The 14007-nt window shown below is 33.7% G+C and overlaps 1 protein-coding gene across 1 annotated transcript; it reads right to left on the bottom strand.

Annotated features, from left to right (window-relative positions):
• Nucleotides 1-5211: 5211 nt before the first annotated feature.
• On the bottom strand, nt 5212-12255 carry LOC145771145 (ficolin-2-like). The gene is made up of 7 exons (XM_082582883.1): nt 12102-12255; nt 11483-11584; nt 10674-10795; nt 10271-10367; nt 9644-9740; nt 9115-9182; nt 5212-5909 (listed from the first exon to the last, which is right to left on the bottom strand). Exons 1-7 carry the CDS (start codon nt 12253-12255, stop codon nt 5680-5682), a joined length of 870 nt encoding a protein of 289 aa, XP_082439009.1. The 3' UTR covers nt 5212-5679.
• Nucleotides 12256-14007: the final 1752 nt, after the last annotated feature.

Here is a 14007-nt window from a genome sequence, read left to right as displayed (position 1 = left end):
ATTTATTGAGCGCGAGTTGGGATAAAAACTTGATTTTGTATAAACTTACAATGGCTTTAACACGACAACTTAAATCCGTGGTACACATTCATTTCTCTAGCTTGCTTTTTTCGATAATGAAATGAAACTCAACACAATGGCAAATACTCTCCAGAAACCACGGCTCCCGGCACGCGGCAAATGCGACAATCAGAAATTAAACGTCTTGGTCAGAAGGCGGGCCACGTCACGTATAACAGTGAAAGAACGCAAATTCAACGTTGCTTAATTCAACCAGCCAAGTTACAAATTCATCACAATTTCAATTCTAATCAAGAGGGCAATCGACCCGCCGGAACATGGGTGAACAATAGATCATTTTACTCCTTTTCCACAGCATTCCATTGAAAAATCGCACAAAGCCCAAGCATTTCTTGTGCTATAATATACTAGCCAGTGAGCACGCAGTTGTTCATAAAACAAATACGCTCTATCTTTTATTTTTAGCGATTCGAGAAATAGTAATCCACCACCAAATCGCGGAGTTTTCCATAATTGTTTTGTTTGACCTAAATTTGTCCCGAGCTGATGGCTAGAGCAGTCCAGTCAGAAAATCACTTTTTCCTTATATTGATTCAACGTCTCAAGACGTGAAACCAATATAAAACAAAAACGATTTTCTTATTGGGTGGACAATAAACCATTTTACTCCTTTTTCCCAGCATTGCATCGAAAAATCGCACAATGCCCAAACATTTCTTGTGCTATAATATACCAGCCAGTGAGCACGCAGTTGTTCATCAAAAAGAATATGTTCTATCTTTTATTTTTAGCGATTCGAGAAATAGTTATCCACCGCCAAATGATACCATTCAAATTATTGAAAACAGTAGAAGTTCGATCCGACAAGTATCCATTGCTGATACAATACGTTACTGTACGAAGGACATGCAAAACCAATAGGCTATAAATCAAAATTCTATGAAATGACCAAAAATTGCCGTAAATGTGTCTGATTAGATTTGAAGGCTTTATGTAGGTATAAAAACTTCCACAAACGTGTTCTTTATTCATGTATTAGTAGATCTATTACGCAAATTGTTGTCTTTGATAGAGTTTTTTTGTGCTGTCGTTGCAGAGAGCCTTGTGTCATATCATTTTATTCGAAATAACATTTTCATACCGTACCAGCAGTGTTTGCAAAATATAAAATGTAGTCTTCTTTCGAACAAAGAAATGGGTGAAGACCAACTTTCAGTTGTTCACTGTTCATGCTTGCGTAAAAAAAAACATTTAGAACATGAGAAAATTTATCATGAAACTGCAATCAGTGTAGCCTAATTAGCAATATATAGTAGGCTATTGGTTTATATAAATTCAAGGTTGATACTTTGCACTGTGTTTTTTAGATGGTAGACAGATAACCAAACTCGATGATCATTTACTTTTTGTCATTGTTTTGTTCATCACATCTTCACCACTGGATATAGCTATGAATGGCTTTTGATATGAAATTATATAGGCTATTTTTTATCAACCTTTATTTTATGTTTATTTTTTTGTATTTTTATGATCTCATGGCATTGACTTTCCTACACAATTCCTACAATTTATTGAAAAATACATTCACATTACGTAAATGATGTAAACACAATGTGATAGCTTCTTTACTCCACATGTCAGATTGCTAATATTGCCATAAAGATTCAATTACATTTTATGTGTGCAGGATATATTTGAATAATAAAAAACTCGCTCTTTTCGTTTTCATAATCTCGCGATCTTTGCTAAATCGCATTGAAAAAAAGGTTTCACATTATTACGTGATGTGCTGTACAAGTTTGGTTTTCTACATAGCTAATATCATAGACAATGGATAGACAACAAAATAGGCTAATTGGGATTGATTAGTGTTTTTCAACCCAATTAGGCTACTTTGTTGTCTATCAATTTTCTATGATTGTAAGCCAAAACCACATAAACAAAAAAGTTAATGGTTTAGGTACTATTGCTAAGGGATGCTTGGTTCCATAGTATATAGAAATTATGACTTTCGGAAAGCATTGGCTTTTGAAAAACAAATGCAATTTTTGTTTCAATTTGATACTGAAAACAATATAAATCATTGAATATCAGGGCGATATAATTAGTCATTTTTGCATTGCACAACAATGTAAACCGTCATCGTTTACTGAAAATTTCAGTCATTGTTTACATTGTAACATAATGTAACAATGCCAGATTGTCCAACCACTAAAATATCTATGGTTTCTTGCATCGAAGATTTCAGAAGTAAAGCACGATGCATGCACGATGTAAGATTCGCTCGCAAAGCTATCTAATATGATACGCTGGCACACACACTCCGCATTGCGTTGGAGCGGGCTCATTGTTTTGCAGCGCTTTACGTAAAATTGGATTAGCACGGTAATTAAAAGGCGGCAACATAAAGTAAAATAATCGTTTTTGGGTATCTTTGCAAAAAATGAAATATTAAGTTAAGCATACAAAATGTCAGAATATTAATATTTCAAACTTATAGACAAGTGATTTTGCTACACATTAGTAAAAATTCTGTTCAAAAAGAACCAGCAGATCACACGTAACAGCTGGTTGAATTTGGTCCAAAAACGGCCCCCCTTTGAGCAGTTAAATTGCAAAAAAAGGTTGAAAAGCAAAGGGTTAACAATCACATTGCGCAACTCTAAATTCCTTTCGTCGCGCAACCAATAAAGACTAGAGACACAAAAAAAAAAAAAAATGACTAAAATTCCTGTCGCTGAGTTCGTCGCAAGTCCAACAAAATTTTTCCAAAACATTGAAACGAAAAAAATTTATAAACCACTGACCTAGATTGTGTCACAATAGCTTGAATCTCCTACGAAAAAAATTAATTATGACAGAATAATGCACATTGAGTAATCTGAAAGTTTGCGCAAATTGTATTATTTTAACTCCTGTCAAGCGTGGACGTCCACGTTTCAACGTGAGTTTCTCGCGTACCATCTGAAAGACCTTCTCGTACCACTAGTGGTACGCGTCCCACAGTTTGGGAACCACTGCTCTAAACACTAAAATAAGAATTTTACATGTCTACGTTTGATCAGTTCTGCTATATGGCTGTGAATCCTACACCCTATGCCGCAGATAGAAAAGAAGATCAGAAGTGCTGAAATTTGGTTCATACGGTGAATGCTGGGAATTAACTGCATGGATAAGATCTCTAACGAAGAAGTGTGGAGACACTCTGGCTGTATTCCTGGCGTTCTTATCACAACTTTCAAAAAAAGGCAAATGACAGTTATCGGGCATGCCTATCGCCAACGCAAAATTCAACATTCAGCAATGATGGGGCAAATTCCTGGTCAGAGGCACTGGGGGCGTCCACGTTTGAAAATCCTCAAAAATCTTTCAACATGGACATGGACAAACCAAGATTTTGTAAACTCAATCAGAACTATAGACAATCGATCGTTCTGGAGACTCACGGTAGCCAACGCATTATTCAGGCATGGCCGAAGATGATGATGATGAGCCTACTGCTATAGCAGCTAGGCCTGTTCGACAGTTATCGAATCATTGTGTACAAAGAAATTAGATGCCTTTTTGATTTGAATTATATTTTGTAAAAACTATGCCGCTTATATGCAAAATTACATTTTATGCCATACTTGACACATCGATAATTCTTAGTCTTTCCAACCCGAAGTCCCATATTTCTATGAATGTTAATTTCGGGGCTTCCTTTGATGTAGAACACACAAAGAAGGCATGTGATAAAAGTGTAACTAATACTGTGAAGGCCACTCGACGTTTTTGAGACCATTCAGAACGACTGTAGTAGACAAATATATTTTAAATGTCACATCAACCACACTTTGAAAATTAATTTTAATATTGCTGATATTTTTTAATATCACTTGTCGCAGACTAATGGTTTTTATAATATAATTACACATTCCAATGCACATATGTAATATTTTACATTCTCTGGCAGGAATTTTCTGTCAATCAAACACTTTAGCTGTGTTGCTCAACAGCACACCCTGGGAGTTGCACAACAGCTGCTTGAGTTTGATGTTTCATCGTTTGAAGAGTTGTGTTTTACTGAGCTCCAAGGACAAACAATAATCCTTGAGGCCAATGCGTTTTTGCAATGAGATATAGATTTATATACTGTACATCACAATAAAACTTCTTTTTTTCACACAACTTAATGCTCCTCTTTATATCTTTTAATTTCTCGTATAAACCTAACTAATAGCCTACATCAAGACATTTTTGTGAACTTTTTTGAAATAATTTGAAAATTAAATGAAAAAAGACCAATGAGCAATGTGAATTAAAGGAATACTAAAGGAAAAACCTGACTTGGCGATTTTACCTGTACTTGTGTCAGAGCTTTCAAAACGAAAATGGGCCTGAGCAGCGAAGCGTGCGACTGTACAGTCTACGTAACAAAAGACGAGCAATCGGCTGATCACGCAACAGTTGTTATTGCCGGCGATTTAACTGTAGGCTATGTATGTATGTACATCAAAACATCAGATTTCAACGTCAAAACATCAGACAGTTTGCTCAAAACCTCAGATCTGATGTTAAAACATCAGATGTTGTAACGTGGCTTTTGTCATTGCTGTCTTTTATGACGTATTCTGGAGCTGTGTTTGCACTTTTTGGTCATTTTGAAAAAAAAATGAAAATAAATGAAATATTGGACTTTGGGCCTTGCCAGCGCCATTGAAAACAAATTTTTTTCGGTAATTGTTTTTGAAATGTGTTCTTGAATGTTCAGTTTTCGCATTTTAATGCTTAATTCCCGTTTGAAAATTTCATATAGTATGCCTTTAAATATTTTATTTGTTTTTTAACTACAGATTGGTTTCTTTTGCAGAGATGCCACAAGAATAATTCCATTTTTTATGCAGATGTTTCTTACGCTCACAATATCTTCTGTCGACATTTTCCAGGTTTCATTTATATCTAAAAACAAAGCTAAACTGCGATGTGTATGGTTTGAACTACAGTGCGGAACATATCACGATCATAATGTATTTCTGCCAATTTATACGCACACGTTTCCCGGGAGATATAATTTAATATGTTTATTCTGAATATGTTTACATGCGAAAGTTACTACTGGCTTGATAGCTTTACAATGTTAGTTTGAGTAATTTTAATCGTTTAGTTTTTCGATAATCGTTGGAACACTGGCCCTTTGATCATAGAGCAAGCAAAAGAAGCACGTGATAAAAGAGTAACTAATATTAAAGTTTTAAAATTACTTTATGATGAAAGAATGTGAGAAGTCACATCAATCTCACACTGAAGACCAACTTTAGTGATGTGTTTTTATTATCACTTGTCACAGACTAATGATTTCATACACTAATAACTGTGTGGCAAAAGTTCTATAATATACTTTGTTTTATCAGTTTGGTGTAATGCTTTCTGCTTTTTTACTCGTGTATATTTTGTAAATACAGGTTTTTGTGATTAAAAAACCGAAGTACCAAAACCCTCGAAAGTACATAAAAACATGGAAGCTTTGTTTTCAAATATATACAGAAGAGATAGGCTTCAAATGTTGACAGCAATATGTTTCTAACCAAATCTGCAATAAAACCAAATTTATGTCGAATTTTTTGTGTGTGAATTTACAGAAGTTTTTTTTGTTGAAGCATCAACTTAACTGGATCTTCATTTTGACTTTTTCATCGAATAGCTGCCTCCCTTCCAAGCATACCAATGGATTCCGTTACGACCACTCGTACGCCCTCCATGGATGTATTCTCCATTCAAGTTTGAATCTAAGCAAGATTGAAACCACCACGCACCAGGATAATTCACAGCACAATTGCTCCCCCACGCGTCATTATCATTGTCTTTTGTGGTGAACTGTCGATTATTGTGGCTTACCAATGAATCACCTTCAATGATCAGAATAAAAATAGTTTAAAATCAAAAGGAATTTATTTTTAATTTTTATCATATAATCACTAAATAAAAATTCATTTTTATTTCATCAAATAGCCGCTTTGTTCCAATTATATCGATAGAATCTTTTCCAAACACTCGTACGTCCTCCATCGACGTATTTTCCATTTGAGTTTGATTGAAAGCAAGACTCAAACCACGACGCTTCATGATGCTCCACAGCAGAATTGCTCGCCCAACAGGAATTTTGATTATTATTTTGACCTTCATCGAATGACCTTTAGTTTTAGGAATTAAACTCATTTGAAATCAAAATTAATTTAGCCCGAATACACAGAGTGACCAATTGCTGTTAATTTCTTGATGAGTTGGAATACTTGACAAAATGTATGCACGATACTGACAAGTCCAGCCTCATGAGCGAAATACGGGTCTATAGCTGTCAATGTTTGCTGCAATTGCCTGCCGAGAAAGATGCAGAAATAAAATTTGAAAGTGTTTGAAGTATAATAGGAAATCGGTGAAATTAAGACACAGTGATGACATCTAGTCTGACAACTGATAGGGAGTTTATTATATCGACGACAAAAGATTCCGAAATAAAGTGTCAGAATACAATAACAACACCATAAACTGTTGTTTGAAGAGTATCAGTATTTTATTAATACTTTGAGGAATGAGCTTAATGGCATATCTATTTCAAAAACGATATGCTGCAGTTGTTAATAAATGTGTTTAACGCAGCAAACATAACCAATGATATAAACAGCACAAACAAGCAAGAAAAGTTATATCCTACTTAAAGTTTCATGAACAATTGTCGGAAGCAAACTTGTTCAAATAGAATATTTTTGATTGAATGTATTTATTGAATACGTTTGCTTCTGACAGTATTTTTCTTTTGATTATTACATAGATATAAACGTAAAACTATGAAAACTATTAATACTACAAAAAGTGCTCAATGCCAAGCAAAAAGGCAAAGCAGAGCGAATTAAATCAAATATATTACTATCTGAAGCCTTTACAAATTGTTTCACCTAACGGATCATCAGAAGGTCTTATTCAAAATAAGACCTTCTGATGATCCGTTAGGTGAAACAATTTGTAAAGGCTTCAGATAGTAATAACTATATTTGATTTAGATATAAACGTATGTACCTTAGCAAAATATTTTTTAAATTTTTATCTTTTTTTATAAAGTAAGTTTACAAATATTATTGCAAGATAAATTAAATAAAATCGCTTTAGAATTTTTTTGCTTAAGATGAGATTTAAAGTAGTTTTTAACGGATAACATTTGGACAACCACTGCTTTAAAATGGCATTTTTGCTTGAAATTTGAAAAGACATCTGGCAACACTTTGTCTTAACACACCAACTTCTTGGCAGACGTAGCTTGGTTAGAAATCCTGTTCTTCTGAATCCCTGGTATGTACACATATTTATTCTACAACAGTATGAAAAGCTATAACTAAATCAAAGTATTTTTAATATTATTATTATATCGTGTTTTAAAAGTATTTACTACGTTGTTTTTTTTTAATTGTTTGTTTTGGGTACTAATTTTTTTTGAGATATTGTTGATTTGGTTAGAGTTAGACCAAAACAGATCAGTCAAAGACTAAATAGCTGTAAAATACTAACCATTTTTCTCAACAAGTTAAATAGATTGAATTATTCAAAACAAGCAAACATCAGCTTACTAAAGTTTAAATTAGGAACTTTAAATTTAAGCGTAGTACAACATACCCTGGTACGTACAGGATAAAACAATAGTGACTAGTTGGCTTAGAATAATGAATGCTGTCATTATGGAGAACGGATTTGTCTTGTACGTTTACATTTCATGATTCAACACTATTTTAACAAATTTGCTTCACTTTTTATTTGTAAATATAACTTTGTTTGATAAAGGACTAACAAACTGACCCGTTTTATCTGCACTGGGAAAATCAATCATTTAATTTTTTTTGAAAATGTTACTCTAACACCTGTTTGAAATACAATTCATATTTTTTCAGTTATCTCGTTAAAGGAAAATTTACCAGAGCTTTCAATTCAAAAAACTTTAATCATTTTCACCTTTCGTAAAGATATAGACAGTCATACCAAACTGCAGTGGCGTACCTAGGTATGGCAGGCATGGCTCGAGCCTCGAGCCATGGGCGCCAAATTGATAGGGGCGCAAAAATCTGTTGGTAAAAATTAAAATTTGTGACTTACTTCAAAATCTAATTTGCGCCCATTACAATACAAATATCAAAAAGGAATCTCTCTTTTACTGTAGCCATTGCTAAACAACGGAATTGTGAGGTTGCAAAAGCAACATTGTGCCTCTCCTGGCACATTTTGCGTTCAGTCTGCAACAATTGGAACTTTAGGAAAGTCGCTAAGTAGCGATTAGTTGAAGCTTAAAAGTAGAACCAGAACTTATTTATTCATTTTTATAAGAATTTACAAATCTAATCTGTTGTATGACTTCGATTTGGCCTGACAAGATAAACTTGGCTTGACCTGATAAAAGCCCAGACGGACATTATTACATCATAGATCAGACAACTTCAAACAACATTTATATTACATTGATTGTTTTTTAGAAAACAAGAAGGTGACTGACAACATAAAAGTAATCTGCTTTGGGTTTTGTATGCGCTGTTTATTATTCGGCCTAAAAACACTTATTTAACACTGCACAATTCTGGTTTATCACTGCACAAAATGGTTATCACTCCGCCTTAGAATTAGGTATAGTAGAGATTCACAATTTACTTGATCATATACATATGCAATTTTGAAAACATCGTGAATTTAAATACAATTAAGCACAAGGAAAATCAATAAAATGTAACCTTGTGTAGGATCGTTACTCCTTTAATTTTGACATTTTTAACAGCTTTCGTTTTACATTGATTCATTTATCAATTTGTCTTTTTTAACTTTTCCGAAGTTTCAAAAATGAGACTTCCAAAAGTTCCAATATAACTTATTCATGCAGCTGCAACAGCATCATTAAAATCATAGAGTAACCAACCACCAGTGATCATAACGATAAATAGTTCCAAACCACGTTTCAAACCTTTGTGCTATGCTTTCATTGGGTCTGAGAACAACAATTGTATTGTTTTCGGTTGATGAATGTTTCATTCTTCATCAAGCAAAAGTTGTACACTTACACTCAAATGAAGAGCAACTCACCTGCAGTTCCACTATAACTTCCAATATTCAACCGATAGTTTGTGCTTGCGTCCCCCACAGTTATAGTGCTGAAAAAGTAAGAAAAGTTTCACAGTATAATTCTACTATCATAAATTTAACTATGCAATAATAAAATTTAGTTTTGTTTGGAATCGCAAATTATACATTCCAAGTTCTTCGACATTACCATACCAGATGTAATGGCCTACGAGAAACATCAACAATTCTAAACGAGTTCAAGTGATGTGTGTCACATAACTACATTTTGGGTTTTTACGTTTCAAAGGATACTAGCATTTCATCAAATGTAGTTATTCGATAGAATAACGAACTGAAACATTTTGTGAAACAAATATTCCATTTAAAGTTATACAGAATAGCTGCCAACATTGTAATATTTAAAACTAGGTTTTTGACAAGTAAACTGACTTGAAACAGTCATAAACATAAACTAGTGATGGTTGTCACATGTGGACCAAATGCAACAGAGGTTGGCTATATAAGATAATTAAAAAAATCAAATATTCACCTATATTCAGCATAAGCAGTGTTTCCTTCCCAGTCTTCAAGATCAATGCGAAGTTTGTATGAACCAGAACTGGTGATAGCATGAAGATTATCCAAACCTAATGAAAGAACAAAGCAAGAAAAAAGATGCGCTGTAGATTTATTTATCTTTAATGCTGAAATTTAGACTTAAAGTAAACCGTTTCTAGAAAGTCTGTATGTATCCCCATGTATTTACACACTTCATTATCTGAGACCTAATTTAATGCTTGAGTGGGTATGCAAGTTTGAGAATTGTGATGTTAAATCATTTTTTTTGACGTTGTCATTATCATGATCATTGAATAATTGGAAAATGACTAAATAAGTGGAAATTATTAATCAATCTGGACTACTCCGTGTACAATGTAAGTCAATTAGTGGATTAGTGCTTCAAGTACTGCAATTTGTCGTTTTCTACATTAGAAGTTTTAGTCCAGAATTTGTGTGAACTTGGTTGAGAATTGTTCTTTGACACATTTTGCTTCATTAAGATGTAATACAATATTTGTTGAGTACAATTTCAATTGGTGAAGTTCAAATTTATAACTTGAATAATTGAAAAAGTAAAGACAAAAGTTTTAGCATCTTAACCTCACTTTTTCCTTACCAAGCCAAAACTCTCCATACTTGTTTCCAAATCCTGCTTGATATGTCAACCAATCCAAGTAAAAGTTTACTTTTCCAGAATTTCGTCTTTGAAACACCTAAGATAAGCAGATTAATTTTTGTACTTTATTAACAAGATGTTTATGCTAGCTTATGCATACATGAAAATGTTTTTTTAAACCCAATATCAATCGACTAAAAATTGATGAATAATTTCAAAGAAGCGTTGCCAAAATATGCAAACAACGGTTATGCGTATGATAAATATGTCTCAAATTTGCAGTCTTGAAAAGTAATTTTTGAATTGGTGAGCCGACAAATGATATATTAGTCTTATTCGAACTTATGTTCCCTTCATCTTCACAAATAGCCTGAACATTAACTAACGTTGATAATTCCCTTACCAGATAACTCCCCTCTCCAGATTCCAAATCGCAGTACACTTCAATAAACTTTCCTCTTGTCAAAATCGTATAAACTCCATTGGTTGTATGACCTTGCTTAGCAACATCATTACAGTCTTTTTCTAAAATTATTTTTTTTAAATAATTAAACCCAGAAAATAAATCAGTTATTGCAAAATACGGTTTTGCGGTTATTTAAAACAGCAATAATAGCCCCAATGTTATATGTGCTCAGGTCCGGATTTAGGGGGGGGGGGGGGGCAGAGAGGGCAGGTGCCCCGGGCCCCCCGACTTTTGAAGAGCCTCCCTACGTGGAAAAAAATTGATTTTGTGTTGTTTTTTCTTCCTTTCAGCCTTTGAAGTTTCTGAAAAATGCTGTGCAGTGCTGAATTGATGGTACTGTAGACGCAGAGGTGGTTTTTCGCGCCGTAGGCGAGAAAAAGTTTTTTGCAGGGAGCCCCCCGATCTAAAAGTGCTCTGGGCCCCCCATCAGCTAAATCCGCCCTGTATGTGCTTACATTTTAAAAAAATACTTGAGGGATTACAAGGGTTTTATTTTGTAAATTGTAGCTTACAAAAATTAATATTCAAAGCAAGTAGCATCATAAGTTTAGTATTATTATTACTTTCAATATTTATCATGAAGATGAATCAAATGTTTTGAGAAAAAATTTTGAGAAAAATTCTTAAAAAATTCGTAAGAAATCAATGGAAAAAAATTTCCCCAAAGAGAGATATGTGAAATATAAGATGCGATATTAAAGTGGGATAAAATATAAATGTTTTGAAAATTTTTAAACAAAGCGTACTTTCAAACTTGTTTTCCAGTGCTTGTAGTTTATTCTGAAGCCTCTCTAAGGCAGCTTTGGTGTCATCAGCTTGTCCTTTTTCACCTTTCAAACCTCGGTCACCTGCAAAGAAATGGAAGCTTGCAGATAGATTGTTCATATCCATATAAAAGTTGAGTGTACGCATCAGATCATATTATGTCCTGAGTATTGTGATGGGATTTTTGACGTCATAAAAACTGATCAATAGCGCGAAAACCAACAACGTAATGAGAACGTTGTCGCTAATACCTATGAAAGAAGCTTCATTCTGTTGCTGGTTAAAATGAGTACAAAATATGTACAAATGAAAGCGCATTCATGATATTTATTGTTGAGCACATGCGTTTGCAAGTCAGATTAAATTCAATTGAAATATAAAACATAACAAATTAAATTTAGCTTATTCACAAAAATGTGAATTTAAAGCATACAGCAGAACTTCAAACTGAAAATTGACTAGAACAAGAGAGGAGAAACATATATACATGTGGGTACATGACGTTTTAAGTTACGTGTTGAACAACGTTATCGTGATTTGTACCAAAAACAAAAAATCATTAAGTCCCCTCAGTTGGTTAAATAAAAACAGAATACAAACCTTTACTTCCTTGCAAACCCGTTGCACCCCTCTTGCCAGAGGGGCCAGGTAAACCCCTTTCACTGACGTCATCACCATCTGGACCAACCCCACAAGAACACGTCACTTCGCGAGAAGTGACAGCGATCGGCCACAAAATGGCAAAGACGCTCATCACGAATAAAATTACTACTTTGCTCATCTTTCTTTTAGATTGTTGCAATAACAAAAATACTCAATTTTTCAAGCTGCTATATCTGATTTGAAATGAAAGTAATGAAACATTGCAAATACTTTACTTGATATAAACTCGCTGATATCAGTCTTGATATTTCCAAGATGAAATAAAATAAGGCTGAGTATATTCAACACAGTTTGCTAAAAGCAACGTAGGCTATTTCTTGCATACTTACAAGCATTGTATAACATAGTTTTTCTAATCAAGAATAAACTAACATCTTTACCAGAAATTAATTAAATTTATAAACAAAGAGATCTGGGTTTGTGACCTTATAGTTACTGAATAAGTTACTGTGAGCACTATTATTCATATACGTTATATTGCCGTCTTTTCAATGTAAATCGCGTGGGTTTGTGTGCATTTTATAAAATAATTTAAGTAAAGTTTCCTGTTTGCTTCCTTGAGACCTCATATTTCAGAGCTATGAGTATTCAACAAACAGGAAATTTTCCCACACCAATTATGCCTCATTGTACTAAACTTTTACAATACCTGTTTGTGCATGTTAAATTGAAAATGGCCGCACTTGCGTTAAGAGTTACTATGACTTCTTGTCTGTTGCAGCAATACTGTTATTTATGTTACAAATATGTTACAGCAAAATACAGGCGTTTAACTATCTAGTGGCGATGCAGCTGCTGTCATCAGAATATATTCTCTTTCGTTTATGATGAGTAGTACTTGTTAACTTCTTTATTTCCACACAACAAAACAAAAGTAAACACAAAATTTAACCTTCATGTTACGTGGAAGTGCATTGACGATGCACTGATGGTGTAGTAGTTTGTCGTGTGCCTTGTTGAAAAACGTGTTTTGTTAAAAACAAGGCATGCGATTTTGATGTAGCATAAGTTAAACTATCGCAAAGCATTGCAAAGGATTGTAAGTGTTGCAAGTGATTACTAGTTGCAAGGCCTGTTGATGGTTCAGCTTATTTTTTGAAACAAAAGAGCTTACTATTTTTTCCTAAATGTCCGCTGAACAATTTCATTCTTATTGTCATTGCATGTGCTTTCGGCTTCTGTTACAAAACGAACACGTCTCAAGATGACATACATTGAGGCACATGTGCATTTCTACAGTATATTGACTGCTATGTCGCTTCATTGAAATATAGGCGTATCATGCTATGCTTGGACTATATGAAAAAGATAAAAGAAAATCGAGTATCATTAACCAGGCATGAAGTAAAATAAATGTTATTTCATCAACTAAGTAGATGGAATAACGCTGACAACACTTCAACAATTTCAATTTTTTTTGCTTTTAATTGTTATTTGTTTAAATTGGATCGTTATTTTAAAATACATCAGACTTGAATTTTGTAATATCTGCACTAGTAGTATAAATTCGAAATGTTTGTAAGCATATTTTGCACAGGATATGTTGAAACACGTTGTAAAAACGTTGCATTCCTGTAATGTAATTACGACGAGGATGTGATGGTTTAAATTGATGTCTTGTAGAAGGAAACGATTCAAACTTTGATCTGTTTTGTTCAGTTACATCACTTCCAAATGAAGACACAAAGATGTGACTTTGCATGGAACAGGAAAGCCTCCCACGCGTAAAGTATTTCATGAGATATCATTGTGGTTCTTTTACGAAATCAAAAGACAATCAGAAGCTTTTGTTTGTAATAAATAATATCACTTCCAAACACAAAAGCACTAGCTTATTCTGAGT

This window comes from Aplidium turbinatum, chromosome 5 (assembly GCF_918807975.1).
Source record: "Aplidium turbinatum chromosome 5, kaAplTurb1.1, whole genome shotgun sequence".
NCBI classification, from domain to species: Eukaryota; Metazoa; Chordata; class Ascidiacea; order Aplousobranchia; family Polyclinidae; genus Aplidium; species Aplidium turbinatum.
The sequence above is the reverse complement of the archived record's forward strand: the minus strand, read 5'-3'. Positions and strand labels throughout refer to the sequence as shown.

Bases quoted from the DNA above. Each gene is read 5' to 3' on its own strand.
- LOC145771145 (XM_082582883.1), bottom strand. From the start codon at position 12,255: ATGAGCGTCTTTGCCATTTTGTGGCCGATCGCTGTCACTTCTCGCGAA. The intron at 10,368-10,673 runs GTAAGGGAATTA...TGCTTATCTTAG, and splicing joins CTGGAGAGGGGAGTTATCTG to GTGTTTCAAAGACGAAATTC. The intron at 9,741-10,270 runs GTAAGGAAAAAG...TTCTTTCATTAG, and splicing joins GTATGGAGAGTTTTGGCTTG to GTTTGGATAATCTTCATGCT.